Source organism: Drosophila hydei, unplaced genomic scaffold (assembly GCF_003285905.1).
Source record: "Drosophila hydei strain 15085-1641.00,03,60 unplaced genomic scaffold, DhydRS2 tig00008134-arrow-pilon, whole genome shotgun sequence".
NCBI classification, from domain to species: domain Eukaryota; kingdom Metazoa; phylum Arthropoda; class Insecta; order Diptera; family Drosophilidae; genus Drosophila; species Drosophila hydei.
Window position 1 is genome coordinate 2,777,605 of NW_022045843.1, and position 18,049 is coordinate 2,795,653.

Consider the following 18,049-nt stretch of genomic DNA (forward strand, 5'->3'; position numbering starts at 1 on the left):
TTGTTCATAAATGGTCAGTCAGATTTGTTGTTGTTTTCTATTTTATTTTTTATTTTTATATACACAGACATAAACACAAACTCAAATTCAGATTCAGATTCAAATTGAAATTTGTGTTGCGTGTAAAGTGCGAAAAAATGTATCGACTGTTAAAAGTTCCCCCACATCCACTTGATGCGTTAGACAACGCAACTGCGTGGGCTGTGCCAAGGGTAGCCTCTAATCTTATGTATGTATATAGTTTACTAAAACAACAGCAACCTTGTTAATTATATATATATATATATGTACATAAACATTTATGTATCGTGTGTAGTGAATAATGCGGACGTGAGCTAAAGTGTAGGCAACCTCTCGCCTCAGGCAAATGACCGATTAGAAATCACATCACTCTCATGTAGACAACTGTCTTTATATATAAAATATATATATTTTTTTGAGAACTGAACATCAAAGCGAGGCGCTAACAAATTAAATATTGCCAGTTATTAATTACCTGAGCTCACAGTTGAGCAAGCCGAGTAGCTAAGTAGTCACGCGTTCTAAATATAAATCACAATTGTGATTTCGGCGATGAGGGCTAACATAGAAGGCGTTAACATTAATGTATTTAACATGTTTGATGCCCATTAACATATGTCAAAAGTCGTTCGCAGACTGCTATCAGCTCAATAGAATATTTGACAGTTCCTATTGCATCAGGCATAGTCAAATTAGCATATTTGATTCGTATTAACATAATGCAATAGCTAATATTATGGCGAACAGACATTAACATGACTTAACAGAGTGCTTTGCAGCTGACATAACAGTTAACATAGGTAGTCCAGACGTTAACATATGTGTCAATGTTGTTAACAGTGGTGCTGGATTACTGTAACAGCTAAATAAAATGTGGCTGTTACTAAAACTAAAAAGACCATCTGTTCCTCATATATTTATATTAAAATGTAAATTATTATTGGTATTTATATGTTTATATAATAAATAATAATATTTACTTATTTCTATTTGCATTGTTACATAAACATATATAAATATTTGCTATTCAATAAATATGAAAAACTTTCATTCATTCAATTCATGATTCATTTGCACATGAATAAATATAAAATGCTCCATAATGAAATGTTATTCATGTCTAATCTACAACAATGAAAAAAAAATTAAATTTATATAGTTGACATGGATTAAATGATATAAAAATTCCGGGATTCAGGGTTAACTATATGAAAAGTTGTTAAGCTAAGCAAAAACTTAAGAGATAGTTATAATTTTTTGTTTGTCTAAACTTTTCAATTGTCAATTATATATGCATGTATAAAATCAATCAAACCACTTGAACAACCCTCGTTGCTTGACTTTGACAAACTTTACTAATGTTTTTCTTCTTCTTCTCTCGTCTCTTGCAGGTAATTGACAAGATCTGAAAAACAACTCGATTCAACTTTATCTTTTCGTGTGTTTTTTTTTATTTGAAATCATTTTCCGAAACGAAAACGAAAACAAAAATTGCGTCGACAACAAATGCTGCACACTTTGTATCTGAAAGATACACACAAGTATCTATAAGATAAGCAGCCGAGCAATTAATTTGTATCTGTAGATGCGAATGTAGCTGTGGCTGTAGTTGTATCTACGAATGTATCTGCATACGTATGAAGGGAAAACTCATATAGATATCTATATGTGTGTGTGTATATGCATGCAAGGCAAATGATTTGTTTTTCCGTAATTTGTGCGCAAAAATTGAAAAGCTTTCTAATCGCTTGGCTGCCTCAGCCAGTTTTCCATTGCAGTTTTCGTGCTGCCAGCAGCAGCGCCTTGACATTTTCCCAAATTCAATTCGTTCGCAGCGTCGTGTGTCGCGCCTTTTTCTTTATATACTTTATGTATATATATAAGCTAAAATAATATATATATATATATGTATTATATATTATATATATGGCATTTAGTTATGCATATATAATATCGCACATTTGGCAGTTTGTCGTCGTGATTTTTGCGTCGCGCATTCGATTTGGAAAATGAATATTTATATATTTAATATTTATATATAAATATATGTATATATATTTATATTTATATACGTGCGCAGACAAAAGAAAGCATAGCGCAAAACCGCAAAAATACTAAAAAAAAAAATAAAAGAAAAGACCATAGAAAATCGTTTGGAAAATGCTTTGCCTGCAACAATTGTAGGGCATAGAAATCGCGTATCTTTTGCTCTAACATGGCATTAACTATGAATATGGTTTTTCTCAAGGACTTACGCTCTCGTCTCAAAGGATATTTACACGTATGTACTCTATATACATATAGACAACTCGATATATGTATCATCTGATTGGACTTAAACACATTCCAATTGGTATTGTTGTATAAGTTTATTTATTTACATATGAGTATGAATGTGCATGTGTGCGAGTATGAGTGTGTGTGTGTGTGTGTGTGTGTGTGTGTGTGTGTGTGCGTGTTTGTGCATATGAATGTAAATATAATATGAGTTGGAGTCGTATATAGCACGCGCGAAATATTTTGCTAACTTGAGTCATGTAGACCAATTGGCATACCCTGTATATGATATCATACTATATCGGGTATATCTGTTATGAAATGAATGACAGTTGAGAAAAGATTTTTTGTAAAAAATGCAATACAAAAAATATCATTTAGATATTCTTTAAAACTTCAACATCTTCCTTAAGCATTGAAACTCAAAGATTGTGAAGAGGAGCTTGCCATGGGAGAGGGAGGGATAGATGGAGGGAGAGAGAGATCGATAAAGAGAGAGAGAATTTCTGCATTTTATTTTTTAGGATTGTCAAACTTCGAATAGACTGAAGTTTCGTAGCTGTTAGTTGATAGAGAGAGATGGAAAAAGAGACAGAAAGAGGGGAAGATAGATGGATAGATAGTTAGGGTGAGAGAAAGAGAGAGGGACTTTAATAATCATATAGATATGTAGACATTTTCCAATCTTAAATGGAAAATAAAATCTATAATTGATTTTGAAGACAGATTCTCATGCTAAGCTCATTGAATATGTAGAAATATAGGCAATTAGTGTAAATGTATATGTTGAACTATATATAACTATACTAAAAACCTTGCACTTTTATTAGCCGAGTTTCTTAGAACAAAACAAGAATTTGGTTTTCAATATCTATCGTAACCTATCTAAAAATCTAATGAAGTTTCATTCACATTTATCGCTCATTTACAGGGTATCGCGCTGTAGTTTGTCATTATCTTTGGCGCAAATATTTTATTAATTAAACGTGGGCTGCTTGCCGCAAGATTCTCTGCTGCCTGCCCCCGTCCCTCTGCATATATCACACTCTTGTTGTCTCAAGAAGTGCTCTTCTCTTTATATTTTTTTTATTCTCTCGGGCTGTCAGCACACACATACACATAGCAGTGAGACTGCGTCAAAAGAAAGCCACAAATTTTTAGCCATTTACTGATGTCGTCTTTGCCTCTTCACGCCACCCTCTCCTTTTCTTCTTCTGCTCCTTCTGCTGCTTTGGCTTTTCTCTGTGGCACAACGCCTCCATTTCCATTTCCGTTCCATCTCTTCATGGTCGCCCAGCTCCCTCGCCTTCCCTAATTTTCTTCGCCTCCTTCAACTGCTGCTGTTGCTGCTGCTGCCTCGCCGTGTTGGTTCTCCAATGTGGCCCGCCTGCAACTTTTTTTTTGTTTTTGCAACTTTCTCAGACAGCGGCTGTCATCATCGTCATTATCATCATGTGGTTCGCCCTATAGCCTCTGCCTGCAACTTACTCTCGTACTACTCGCTATATATATATATATAACTGTGTGTATATATATCTCTTTATCTTTGTCTCTTGCGTCTCATTGTTGTTATATCGCATATTATGCTGATTATTCAAGTATTCGTAAGTATGTTGTGTCAGTTTTTTTTTCTCTCTTTTTTTTTTAACTCTTGCTTATGCAATTGCAATGCCCGGCGGGCCTCCATTATCATCAAGATGTTTTTTCTTTGCTTTTATAAAGAATGCGCCGTGTCGCTATAATTTCACATACAAGCTCGTAAAACATTTCCCAGGAGTTTTTTTTTTTGCAATCGAATGGCAAAAACAAAAAATGAAAATAAAACAAATTAAAGTGAGCTTTGCAATTGTCAGCCTAATGAACGTTAAGGTTATACGGCTTATAAATGACTGCCTCAATTAGTTATAGACGACTTAAAAAAAGAAAGTAATCTATTTTCATTAACTTAATTAAGTTAAGGTATATTAAGTTTATTTTTAAATATAATGGGAACTCATTAAACTTGAATCTATTACATCTATTAATCGGGGACCTATTATCTCGAAAAGTTTAGAAGATAACTAAATGCAGTTAACACTGTAAGCCACAAAAGAGACATATTTTTAGTTTAAAAATTGTGTTAAATAGAAAGCTTTTGAGGGAAATTCAGCTATAAATCATACATAACTTTTGCCATGCTATCATATACCTTGACCATATTTGTTACAATCAAATTTTGGCTTGAAATCTAATTTATTGCGTTGTTTATTACTATGTGGACATGTCATATTTTCAGTAAGACGTGAGCGCAATTTTGAATGAAGAAATTGAGTTTGAAATTATTTTTAAAATATATAAAAATAAGTAAGAGTGCTCTAGTAGAGAGTATGCGACTTGGAAGTACCCTGAACTTTGAGCATATGTCAGGTATACTCAAATAATTGAAGTTTGATATCGATTTTTATCGATTTTTATCGATTTTATGGAAATTGAAGAGTTAAAGATTATTTGATATAAACTTGAGCTGTGCTTGCTATAGGACCCCATGAAGTACTACAGAAATATAGCATATATATAGTGGAATCTGCCACAACTTCCGCTGCATTTTCTTTCCTATTTACTTGCTTTGTTTTTGGCCTGGCTAACGTGCGTTAATCTATAAAACTACTAATAACTGACCCATTAGTAAGCGTCTCTCTCTGTTTCCTTTCCTCATTAGGTTTCGAGTGGTTAAGTCATTCGATTCAAGGTATTTATTATGGCTAGATAATTGCACAGATATTTGTAACTAAATGTCGACCCTTCGATAATGGAGGCGAGTGGACGATGTAACTGTTGTCCGGCTGTGGATGGGGAGGGTTTTGGTGTTATCAGCTGAGAAACCGGGCCGAAACCAGTTGGCAGCTTCGTGAGTCACATCGTTAAGCAGCTTCGTGATAAATCGTTTGACTTCGCCCACCCACGAGGCCTGTGCACTTCGGGCCGATGGGCACATTTATTACACCTGGGAAAATGACGTGAACATCACTCGAAGTTCGTGAGTTGCGGCGTGCGGGCAGCTAAAAAAAAAGTAGAGAAAAAACTATAGACGGCTATTTGCAACAGGTTGCAAGCTCAAGTGTTGCCGTTGTTTCTAATTGTGAAATAAATTATAAAAATAAAATATTTAATAATATTTTATATAAGCATGTGATAAAAGCAATGTCTTAGCATATTACAAACAGTGTGTGCGCGTGTGTGTGTATACGTGTGTGTACGTGCGTGTGTGTGTTTGGATAAACAAACGTTGTGCTTGAATATTTTGTTGTTAGTCTGATTGGGCTTATCGGAGAGTCGCAGCAAGCGCTGATAAGAAAACGTTGCGCAGTCTATGACCGTCCCTGGGCATTCGGTTTTATAAGTTTCAATTATAAGCGTATATAACAACTGTTTCTTTTCTTCTTCTTCCCATTGTGTTATTCAGCTAACAATCAATCAAAATGTATCTGTATACATTCCAATTATGCCAATGCGAATTCCAATTAAGAGACCAATAAATCTTTTGTGATCACATTTTCGCTTTCTACATTTTTGCTTTTATTATTGTTGTTGTGGTTGCTGTTGCTGTTGCTGTTGCTGTCGCTGTTATGTTTCGAGAGCTGGAGAAATTCTTATGCATATGCATGCGGGCTAACAAATATGGCCAACTGTCAGCTGCTCTACGACTGTGCCATATTGGGCTAATTGGCATGAGTCAAGTTCAGTATTTTAGCTCCCAGTTGCCTTTCCTTAATGCAAATATAGCACGCTTTTTGTTTTCAATAAGAAGAAAACAAGTCAACGTATTCCATGGAATTCTACAACAGATTTCTGTCTACTACTCTCAATACATAGTAGTATTGCATTAAACAAAAACAACTGACTGCAATGTGGTTGGATAAGGGAAAATAGTGAAAAAAGTAAGACAAAACAAATGAGAGTGCCTTAGCCGGGTGTGGTCGACTAGAAGATACCGTGACTCACGCGATAATTTCTTAAAGAACTTGGCAAAGTAATCAAAAAGTCTATGATAATCTCTAAAGCAAATTTAGTGACTTTAGCTTTACTACCATGCAAGATATGATTAAATATGTTGAAGTTCTATATATAACATTTCAAGCATATCGATTTCTAAAGGTACTGCGATCGGCGTCATAGACAGAGGGACAGACTGATATAACATAGATCGATAGGCAGCTAGGCTTACAAGCCGACTCTTCATTATGATTGAGACTATACACATATTTATGTGTTCTTTATATACCTCTATGTTAGAGCCACGCCCCCCGGTCTGCCTGTCACATACCCCTAAACAGAAACAGTATACCCTGTTTATACCACTCTCAATAGGTGAAATACCAAAGTAAACATAAGCTATGCACAAATGTGTTTATAAACTAAGTTTCCTGTGTGAATGTGTATATAATGTGTATATATATTTACGCCTTTTTAGCAGTCATGCGATATATAGTTTCTTTATCAGGCATTTACAGACGTGTGCGCACATATTTATGGTGCCATGCTGTGCTATTTGTCTGACTTTAAGTTTTATGATGTAAACAAAATAGTTTTTCATTTAGGCAAATTTCTGATAAAAAAAATAAAGAGTTGAGCTTCAAGTTTAGTTTTTGTGGAAGTCGTTTTTCCTTATCAATTATCAATTCATAAGTTTATTTGTTGAGGGTCCAGGAATGTTGGGTTCCAAGGTTAGACATTAGTTTTTTGAAAATTGTGGATGTTGAAGCTTAGTCTGTATTGTTGGCAATTACATTTCATTAGAATTCTACTTGAAGTTGGTTTTCTGAGACCTTTGAAATGAAAAAAGTCCTTGAACATATTTGAACCCAAGGCTTTTTAACCAACTTTACTTTAAATTTACTAAAGTTTATACTGAAAACTTTTAATGAAACCTGAAAGCAGAAAGATCTAACAATTGACTCGAAAGTGCACCCCATGAAATGTCGTGAAAGTTGTCGCCGCAATTGTTGGCCACTTGAAATTGGAATTAGAACTTTTCATTTGCATTATAATTGCTCGCTCCACTCACATTTGCTATCTCAGATCGGAAATGTTTAAGAATTGAGCGCAGAGCAAAAATAAAAAGAACAATATAATATCTTTTATCAATTGTGTTAACTTTCTCGTATCGTTGACGATGACATATGACAATCTAGAACCAGGTTCAACTAACTTGTTTCTGTTGTTGTTGCCTCTCTCCCTCTCTCTCTCTCTGCTTGTGAACAATCTTTTGTACATTTTCTTGATAACTGGCAGCGCTCGTGGTGAAAAGAGGCGACACAAGTTGTCTAATTACCATGAACTGGTCACAAATATAAAAATAATAACAACAAAAACGTTTATCACATGAGAAGCCAAGCCAGAAACATTTTCAATTCGTAATTCAAGCGAAATCTGTGTGCGCCATGTCGAATTTGGTTAAGAAAATACGCAGCATTTTATACTCGCAGCCAAAAAGCGACTCGAAGAGCATTTCCGATGAGAGTTTTAGCTCAGGTCAAGCATCGAATTCGCGTAAATGCAATACGCTGCCTCGCAACTACAGTGTGTCGCATAGATCGACGGTGAAGCGGCGGGCGAGTATGTCGAGATTGTGGAATCGTCTCGTCTCGAATTTCGAGTCATCCAATGGCGGACTGTTTTACACAGATACGGTAAATGGCACCGGTGTACGTAGGCAGTCAATAGAAAATATTATCCGAAGTTTCTATGCACACGACTAACTAATGAACTTTACTATTCTGATTTCTTTGATTTGCAGGGCGAATATATCAAACATCCAGTTCTATATGAGCTCAGTCATAAATATGGCTTCACAGAGAATCTACCCGAGAGCTGTATGTCCATACGGCTCGAGGAGATCAAAGAGGCCATACGACGTGAGATTCGAAAGGAGTTGAAGATTAAAGAGGGCGCCGAAAAGTTGCGCGAAGTTGCCAAGGATCGTCGTTCGCTCAGCGATGTCGCCGTTCTGGTCAAGAAGAGCAAAAGTAAATTGGCTGAACTGAAATCGGAATTGCAGGAGCTCGAAAGTCAAATACTGCTAACATCGGCCAACACGGCGGTCAATAGCAATGGTCAAGGTAAGATTACTAAATGCCAGATTATATAACCCCGCCAAAATACTCAACTTTCCCAACTGTTAAAGCGTCTTTTTTTATTTTTACCGCTACCCCTCTTAAAAAAAAATCGTTAAATGTAACTTCAAGTATCGTTTTACGAGCATTTGTCACGCAAACCTGCCAACTGTCTCGTTATGCATCTATCTCTATATATATAATTTTTTATCTATGTCGCGCTTTGCGTGTTCTCTTACATTATGGCCAGGCGCGAAATACTTGCGAGTTTATCGTTTACGCTCGGTATCTATAACAAAACACTTGGTTAGTGTCAAGTTATTTTTTGTTTTGATTGTTTTATATATATATGCGGGTTTACCCTATAATTAACTGCTGAGCAACAGAGTGCATTACATAGGGATAAAGAGCTTAGAGTTGGACAGGGAATATCTGGCAGGTGCGTGCTAGTAAAGCTAGATACATTTAATAGTTTCGAAACAAATGAGAATGTTCGGAATTTAGATCATTCTAAGCATGGTTAGGATATTTGCTAGTCGAGCATACCCTGCTAACTAACAGTTTGCTTGTTTAGCTTTTTATTTTCTCTCTTTCGTTCTTTGTTATTGTTTCTGTGTTCAACTATTGACACAAGTGGCATGAAATACATATATTTTAGCTGAATGTGACTGCTCAACATTTGGGGTTTGAGTTCTATGTGCTTCCGTGTTTGGCTTATGCCGCCAGCTGCAGCAGCATGCAGCACGAGTTGATTTCATCATCATTATTATCATCATGATCTAGATCATTATCATTTTAGTTATATATTACTATCATCATGATCGTGAAGATCTTCAGCATCTGTTGAAAGCTTCATGATTTCCATCTGTTCGATTGATTGACATGTTTGGCAGCAGCTGCCAGCAAAGTGCAACAAACATTTGATGGCTGTTTCTTTCTTTTTGGATTTGCCATAGAATGAATTAACATACAATTTGGTTTGAATTCTTTAGATCGAATTTGCCTGGGATTATATAGCTTAGGGTATTGCTGAAGTCTTCTTGAGAGAGTGCTTAGTCTAAGTGAAGCTGAGCACATGTAGAAAAGTCTTAAGTTCTTAAGCTTTAAATGAATTCTAAAATATATATTTAAAAATTCAAGAAAAAATCAAAATGTGTAAGAACATTAATAAAAAATATGTATTTAAACAAGAAATTATTAAAAAAATTTTAAATAAAAATTTAAAAATAAATTAAATTAAAATGTTGTAAAACAATTTTTATAAAAAGTTTTAAAATTTGAATTTCTTAGCCAATTTTACAAAGACTATAGAAAGTATACAATTCTATCTCTTCATATTCATATATCTCTATATTTAAATATCTCTTTATCTATTTATATGTAACAGTTGCCTCTATCTGCTTATAGAAAATTTACCTTTTTATTTATTTTTTATTATGGCCATTAAAATTCTATTTTAATCTTCTTAGAAATATAAAATTTGTTTTTATTTAATAGACAGCAGTAAATTATTAGCCGAATGTGCCACATTCGAAAGTTCTCAGACATAAATCTATTCAAAACATATGCCATATTCTACACACATTCCTTTTCCCAGCTCTTGCTGTGTATTCCACTTATTTTATCAGGTGTCATAGCTGACTTTGTCACCTTTCACCTGGCCTTTCTGTTCGCTTCCCTTCTGCAGTTTAATGCAAGTGTAATCATATAAAAGGGCACACGTGGGTGTCGGTCAAGTGTTCGTTGCAGCGTGTTAATCACTGTAAATGACCCCTGACCTCTGACAGCATGTGGCTAAATGTGGCCAGCAGGTTAAACGATCTGACACCCCCCAAAGCAAGCAGCTGTGCGCCAACTGATGTCAAGGGCAGCTATTAAAAGCTAAGTGAAGCGATTGTAGTTAATGTGAGACAGGAAATGTATTGGGAGACTAGCAGATACCCTGTAGGGGAATAGCTATTGAGTATAAGATGAAAACAGTAGATCGCAAGATAATTTTAATGATTGAAAGAAATCAGAGTAGATTAAGTCTAGATTATTTATATAATAATTAAAGAAGAAATATTTAAATATATTTGATAAGCATAACTACTCATTTGGCTCTCATAAATTATAGGGTATACACAGGTTCAACAATCAAGTTAAGCATGCTAATCGAATATTAAATAGTTTTTGTTTGATTACAATGCCCTTGTAACTTATTCTATGCCATTTACAGGGTATTTATTAACAGTGTTTGATGATGAAAAAACATGTTAATAAAAAGAGCAATTTCATTAGATATACAGATAAAACACTAAAGCCTTTAAAGTCATTTGAAAAGGGTATACTTTGCTACATCAAAAATTATATCTGCAACATATATGCCCCACTCATTGCTCAATTTACAGGGCATGCACTATTGTGCTTATACCTTATAGTGCACATTCAACCGAAAACAATCTATAAAATGCATTAAAAATTAATTTCCCATCTTGTTTACAGAATCGATTGCCTTCAGCCTTGACGGCAATGGCCCTGCCCAGCTGGCGGGCGCTGTTGGCGGTTTGGGTGTGAACAATGCGATGGCTGGCGGCGGTGCATCGGCTACAGCCAACGACAAGGTGCTCGCCTCGCTGGAGAAACAGCTGCAGATCGAGATGAAGGTGAAAACGGGCGCCGAGAATATGATCCAATCGCTGGGCATTGGCTGCGACAAGAAACTGCTCGCCGAGGCCTACCAAATGCTAGCGGACTCCAAAGCCAAGATTGAGTTCTTGCGCTTGCGCATCATCAAAGTCAAACAGAATCGCGAGCAGGCGGATCGCCTCAAGGCAGCACGACAGCTAACCGATGAGCATGGCGCTCTAATAGCGGGCATTGGCGCTGTCAGCGGCATTGGCTGCATACAGCCACAGAGCCTGGAGACGACGCTGGAGGAGCGCATCGAGGAGCTGCGTCACCGGCTGCGCATCGAGGCAGCTGTTGTCGATGGAGCCAAGAATGTCATACGCACTCTGCAGACGGCGAATCGTGCGCCAGACAAGAAGGCGCTGCAGGAGGTGAGTGGGCGGTTCTTTACTTTTTTCTATGCTTTACCTACTTAGTGTTAATTAGATTAGCCTGAATTCTTAGATCTGGCCGTTGGCCAGGTAAGCAAACGACACGCGCATAAACGGGCGGGCCGAAACGCAAGGCCTGCCCCTTGTTAAAAAGTGTAAGAACCTAAGAGACAGAGAGAGTGAGAGAGATAAAATATAACAGCATTTGTGGCGTGTGCCACACGGCGTATGATTCATGTGCACATGCGTTGCGTATACGCGCCTTGTGCCTTAAGACAATGCTGCGCAGCAACCAAGTATAATGAAATATGAAAATAAAGAAAAAGAAACGGGGCTAATTACGCGGCTGTTGAAAATATTTCAATTTTTCCCTGCTCTTTCGTTTTTTTATTTTTTTCGTTATTTTTTTCCCCTCGTTTTAAGTATATTTTTAATGCTAACTGTCGCCTCATTAATTTACTGGCGAGTTGGCTTGCAAAATATGCCCGAAAATATGCACAGCATTTCAAAATGACAATTGGCCAGGGACACAAGCAAGCCCTACGCGCACTGTTGTAACTAGGGGTATATGGGCTTGCTGAAGAGGTTGGCTGAATGGATAGGAAATTGCCCTGAAATTTGGGAATTACATGTTGCTTTATAGAGTACTTTAATAGGCTGTCAGCAAGTTGGACGTAAGCTTTTATTCTTATATTTTGCTTACTTTTGAAGTCATATTTCTTCTAGCGATCATTCAGATCCTTTGCCTATGATCTATTATAAAACTTAAATCAATAAATTCTGCTTGTTACGTATTCTCTTTTTGATCAACTTCAATACTCTTTTAAAGCGTATTCAAGCTTCGTCTGAGTTGGCTTAATTTCTCTTGTCATCCGACTAATTTCACAATATTTCCGACTTCCTGTCGCGTGGACAAATGAATGCCTGTTCCATGCTGTTGATTTATATGTTTAGCTGCTGCTGCGGTTGTGCCTCGCTCTCTCCCTCTATGTATATGCTTTTCAATGACTCCAATGGGTACCACCCCTAACCACTGAGAAGCATAGATCGTGTCTGGCTCTAACGTGTGCTTCTCTTTTCTATTTGCAGTCCATATTTATTTGTTTTAAAATGCGAACGAGCAGCGCGGGCGGTTGGGTGCTTGGCATAGATTTTTCAAAATTCCAACTGCAGTTTTATTTTGTGTTTTGACATAAACAGTGGTGTGGCTGGGCAGGGGTTTGGATTAGACCGTGCGGCAAGTGGGGCGACAGATGTTTTTGAGATAAACAAAAGGCCGAAGAGCCAAATGCCCTTTGCTCGTTGTTGTGTTTGCTAAACATTAATAGAACTATGCTAAACGCATACATAGAGACTACATATAGAGTTTCTAAGATATATATATATATCGGTGTGTGTGAAAAGAGCGCAGCCAAAAATTCTGTTTGTGCGCGCTGCACGTTTTCGACCAGCGGAAAAATTGTTTCTCTAGCGAATTTTCACGCATTTCAGTTTGAGTTCAGTTGCCGTTTAGGCTACGTGCGCGTTTTCTTTCCTTTTCTGTTTCGTTTGCCGCGAGTCGATTTTTTTTTATTTTGTATTCCTATTTTATTTTTTTAATTATTTAAATCATTTTTAATTACATTGGACTGCGGCGGATTCAGCTTAAAGTGTTCAGCTTAAAGTGTTCTGCATATGTAATTAAAAGAAAAAAAATGTCGCATTAACTATAAAGGCTTAAAGCACGCACACAGAGACTAGCGTTAACTGAATTGCTGGCATTAAAGAAACATTACGCATACGCAGCGTCGTACACGTTTTTAACTTCATTTTTTGTTACCCAAAACAAAAAAAAAACATTGCGTAATTTTTAGTTTTATTTTTTCGTTGTTTAATTTTTCCATCGTTTTCGAGCTGCATTTTATTTTGGTGCGTGGCTTTTCTCGATTTGGCTTTTGGGGTCATCTTGCGATTTTTAGTATTTTACAACAACAATAAACGAAAATTTATAAATAAATGCACATAAAATTAGAAACACAATTTTACATGCCAAGTGAACCAACAACAAAAGAAAAAAGAAATATATATATAAACTTTATAAAACGAAAGTGTTTTTGTGCGTGGCTAAAAATAAATAATAAAACAAGAAAAAAGAAAGATTATTAAGATTATAATCAAACGTAAAACAATATAAATCGCCCACTAAACGAGGGTGGTTTCAAGATAATCAATAAACCATATTAAAAATTTACCTAAGATAAGATATAAATAAAATATATAAATAAAATAATAAATATATAAAATTAATAAAATAATAAAAATAACAAAACACATTTAAAAATATAAAAGAAAACTAAATTAAAATTTTCCCGTAAAATTGAAAGCATTTTTTTTTAATTCAATTTATTTTGCTGATGAATTCAGTTGGAAATGATTTTTAAAAAATAAATGAGTTCAATGAATTTTTTTTAGTTTCATCTGAGAATCATGAATAATTCCTGCTGCCTAATTTATGAATGTTTCAATTTCTTTTTAATTTCTTTTCATTTGCCGAATGTCTTTTGATCGCAAATAAGATATACACATACATTTATGTATTTATATATATAAGTAGAGCATGATGATTCACATAGCAATATGTACGTCATATGCAGCCAATTATTGAAAGCCATAAATTTCATGCTACAAATGGTCTTTGTTATTTATTTTTAACTCTATTGCATTATGCATATTTCTTTTCGGGTATAGATTTTAATTAAAACTCATATATTATCAGATCATAAAATAATTTGGTTTTTTTTTAGAATTTTCAAAGGAATTGATTATCTTAAAATAGTGTATTTACAATTTGTTTAGAGAAGGATTTTTTGCTTATAAAAATATATATGAAAAAAAAAACATTAAAAAAAAATAATATAAAACAAAAAATTAATGAAAAGATTAAAATAAATATATGTGCAAATGAAAACAAAAATAAAAATAAAAAGAAAAACAAAAATAAAAATAACAAAAAAACAAAAATAAAAAAAAAAACAAAAATAACAATAAAAAATAAAAACAAAAATTACAACTAAAAAGAAATAATATTGAAAGTAGTATTAATTAATAATCAAAATATAAAATTATAAATAAATTATATAAATATATATATATTATACATATATATATATTATAAATAAATACAAAATAAATATATATATTATAAATAAATTATATAAATAAATAAATAAGACTAAAATTCTATTCTTATAACATTGTAATTCAAACAATTAAATTTAATAAATAATAACAAGTTAAAAAGCCACCCTCGCAACATTTTAGTGTGCGTGTGTGTACGTGTTTGTTTGCCAAACTATCAAGAGCAACGTTTCTGTGTTGTATTTTTAGCTTAATCTAAAAGAACAAATATATATGTATATATAGAAAATATTATAAAAACTATATGCCGCGTATCTGTGCAGATCGTGTGTTGTATGTAGAAATTGTGAATAAAAAAAGTTGAACATGTGTGCCTAAAAGCTGGCGCAGCATCATGAGCAGCAGCAACATTCGCGGGGCAGATGGTGGTCAACCGCCTGCGCCTCCGTTGCCTCATGAGCTGACCGCCGAGTGGACGGTGCGTGCACAATTGACATTCGCGCGTGCAGGTGAGCCAGTGCAGCGGGAGTTCAATGCCCAGGAGCCACTGCAGCCCATGCGTGTGGTGTACAAGTGGAGCACGCCGCACGCAGAAGCAGAGCCGGAGCCAGAGCCGGAGCCGGAGAAGGTGAGCAGCCAAGGGTTAGCTAGTTATTTGATCAATGATTAAAGCTGATTGAATGAATCCCCAGGCGACGACAGCCACCAGCTTTCGTAGCACCAACTCCTCGGCCACCACATATGCGGATTCAGCCTTTGGCAGTCCGCAGGCCTCGCGACACATACAGTCGGAGACGACGCCGGGTGGCGTTACAGCTCAGCTATGCGGCACACGTTGCCGCAGCACCTGCAACATAGTTGTCTCCGCTGTGGCAGACTTTCTGCCACAAAACGAACAGCAGCAGTTGGACGCAGCTCTGAATGAGCCATTTGTCTATCACAGCAAGGTGCGTGCACAGCAGCTGCGCGATGCCTACTCACAGACCAGCGACACGGAGGAGCGTCAGAGGCGTCGGCCTGCCTACGAGCAGCGACGTGCCACTGCCGAGGGGCTGGTCAACTTTGCCAGCAGGCGGCAGGCGGAGGAGGCGAACACATATGTGGTAAGCGAGAGAGAGAGAGAGAGAGAGAGAATCTTAGAATTCTACTAACCAATCTCACTGTGCAGCCAACCTACTCACCCACGCTGACGCCCACGCCCATAACGCCTTCGTCGACGTTCAAGTCGGCATCGATGCCGCGTATACCGCCGCTGCCAGGTGCTGCGACACAGACGTCGCCGCGCTTGCCCAATCTGGGCGAGAAGAAACCGCGCACTGTGCACATTGACGTCTACTGCACCGGCTCGGAGGAGGATGAGGAGCATGCGGATGCCGAGGCCTCCAGTTCCGATTCGGACAGCAGCAATGACCAGAAACTCTACGAGCTGGACTCCAATTCGACGCCACAAACTGTGCTCGACAATGAGCAAATGCTGCTGCGACATCAGCGCATCTCCGGCGCTGCTCTGCCGCGTCGTCTGGCACAGAGATCGCCACAGCCGTCGTCCAAGCAGCAACAGCAGCACCAGCAGCAGCAGCAGAAACTTAATTTGGGTCATGCGATTACCAAGTGCAGCACTGTCGAGGAGGTCAGCGAGTCCAAGCAGCTGCTCTTTCGCAAGCACATCGGGGATCAGCGCGCTGCCAAGTTGGCCAATCTGCGCCAGAAATATATGCGCCAGCCGAGCGATGAGACGCAAAGCAGCGGCGCCTATCCGAATTCCTCGCGTTCGACCGTGCCACGCGACGCCACGTGCAGCAGCGTGTCCAGCGTCTTGGCTGGTGATGGTGTGGACACCTCGTGGAAGGATACGGATGAGGTCGATACGCCAGCATTTGCACTGCTCTCCAAATCGGATAGCTTTGACTATGAGAACTCGCTGGATCGTGTGCGCATTCGTCAAATGGAGCGTCTATGGTCGAGGCAACACTCGACGCCGGAGCAGATGCAGCTGCAGTCGCAACCGCCGCAGCAGCAGCAGCAGCAGCACCTCCAGACTCTGGGCTCCACTTCGCCGCATCCGCCGCTGACGACTATAAGGGAAGTGCACTCGCAGCGTAGCTCTTTTCAGCGCAGCGATACGCTGCCCTCCGAATCGGATGGCTTCTCGGAGAGCAATGTGGGCTATAATACTTATCCAGGCAGGCAGCTGCAGCAGCAGCAGCAACAGCAGCAGCAACTGTCTAATATACCACGCAATCGTCCTGGTTTTCTGCAGTTCTTTGGTCCGCCCGCTAGTCCAGAGCCGCCGGCGCAGTCGGCGCCCGCAACAGCTCCCGTTGCTGCAGCTGGCGCAGCAGGCGTTGATCCTTTCAAGCGTCTGCATCCCGGCTATCGCTGGAAGAGCGAAGCACGCGATAATCTCAGCGTACAGGCAGCGCCCGGCTCACCTTCGTCCGAGCGTAGCTCACCCCAACTGTTGTCGACGGCCAGCACTGTGTTGCGCTGCGGCAGCGAGGCACCGCCCAGCACCACCTCTGCCACGACCTTTGGCACTGTGGCCGCATCACCGCTGCCGGCGCGTCGTTTCGAGATCTCACGCGACAGCCCGAGTCTGGCCAGCGACGTCTCGACCAGTGTCGCCGGCTATACGCACGAGCATTTGGAGAAGGCGCTGCGTTTTGGCAATGTGGTTGTCATGCGCAAGCCGGGTCATCATATCGGGCCCACCAAGAACCCCAATTGCCACTGCGAGAGCTGTCAGCGTTGGCTGGCCGAACGTTTCCAGATGCGCGGACGCGCCTTCTCCTTGGGCGAGCGACCAATGCTGCGACGACCGCAGCTCTAGCTGGAGTAGCTGTTAAGGGCATGTTGAGAAAGGGAAAGGCAAGGCAGAGTTGAAGAGGCGTGGGGGGGGGGAGAGAGAGATGTCCGTTTGTAGTAGATGCAGTATATATATATATATACTATATAGATGCTATAGCTTAATGTTCAGTTGTAATAGATAAAGCTTATATATAAAAATAAAAATAAAAAAATAGATCTAAATAAGGTGAAGGAATTAATTGATATAGAAGAGATTTATGAAAAGATTAAAATATAATTGAAATGCAAATTCATAAAGTTATTTAATGCTAACTAATATTCTATGGAAAGACTGTCAAAATAGATCAAGTTTAAAAAGTTCTAACCCCAAAGGAAAACTCTTTAAAGGAAAAACTCTGCCTTGTTCTTTGAAAACTTCGGCTAGGCTCGAATTTACTCAATTTTTAGCTAATTTGATTTGTTTTCATTTCGATTTTTTGCTTGCATTTAACACTCTGCATAAGTTGCCACGCCCATTAATCCATGTGTACCACAATCCGAATCCGAATCCTAGCCTGACATAGAGACGTAAGCGAAATATATATTGTTTCCACTATTGTTCCTCAAACGCTGAATCAGTTTTTAAAGTGTGTGTTTTTTCTATGTAATCAAAGTAATCAATAAATATATAAATTATTGAAAATAGAGTGTAAA

General features: G+C 38.0%; 2 protein-coding genes across 8 annotated transcripts in view; both read left to right on the forward strand.

Annotated features, from left to right (window-relative positions):
* Positions 1-18,049, forward strand: part of LOC111604183 (serine/threonine-protein kinase N) — a 40,947-nt gene that overhangs the window by 14,056 nt on the left and 8,842 nt on the right. For 2 of the 7 annotated variants that reach the window (XM_030225539.1, XM_023322131.2), the window contains exons 1-4: positions 1,436-1,459; positions 2,102-2,302; positions 8,075-8,396; positions 10,875-11,431. In XM_030225539.1, the coding sequence (XP_030081399.1) occupies positions 2,237-2,302; positions 8,075-8,396; positions 10,875-11,431 (945 nt within the window). In that variant the 5' untranslated portion in view covers positions 1,436-1,459; positions 2,102-2,236. Of the gene's footprint in view, positions 1-1,435; positions 1,460-2,101; positions 2,303-7,703; positions 7,990-8,063; positions 8,397-10,874; positions 11,432-18,049 lie in introns of those variants that run through there. The other 5 variants (XM_030225541.1, XM_030225540.1, XM_030225542.1 and 2 more) reach the window with 4 other exon arrangements.
* On the forward strand, positions 14,840-17,438 carry LOC111604184. Its single transcript, XM_023322139.2, has 3 exons — positions 14,840-15,176; positions 15,241-15,651; positions 15,717-17,438. The coding sequence occupies exons 1-3, from the start codon at positions 14,943-14,945 to the stop codon at positions 17,376-17,378; spliced, it is 2,307 nt and encodes a 768-aa protein (XP_023177907.2). The 5' UTR covers positions 14,840-14,942; the 3' UTR covers positions 17,379-17,438.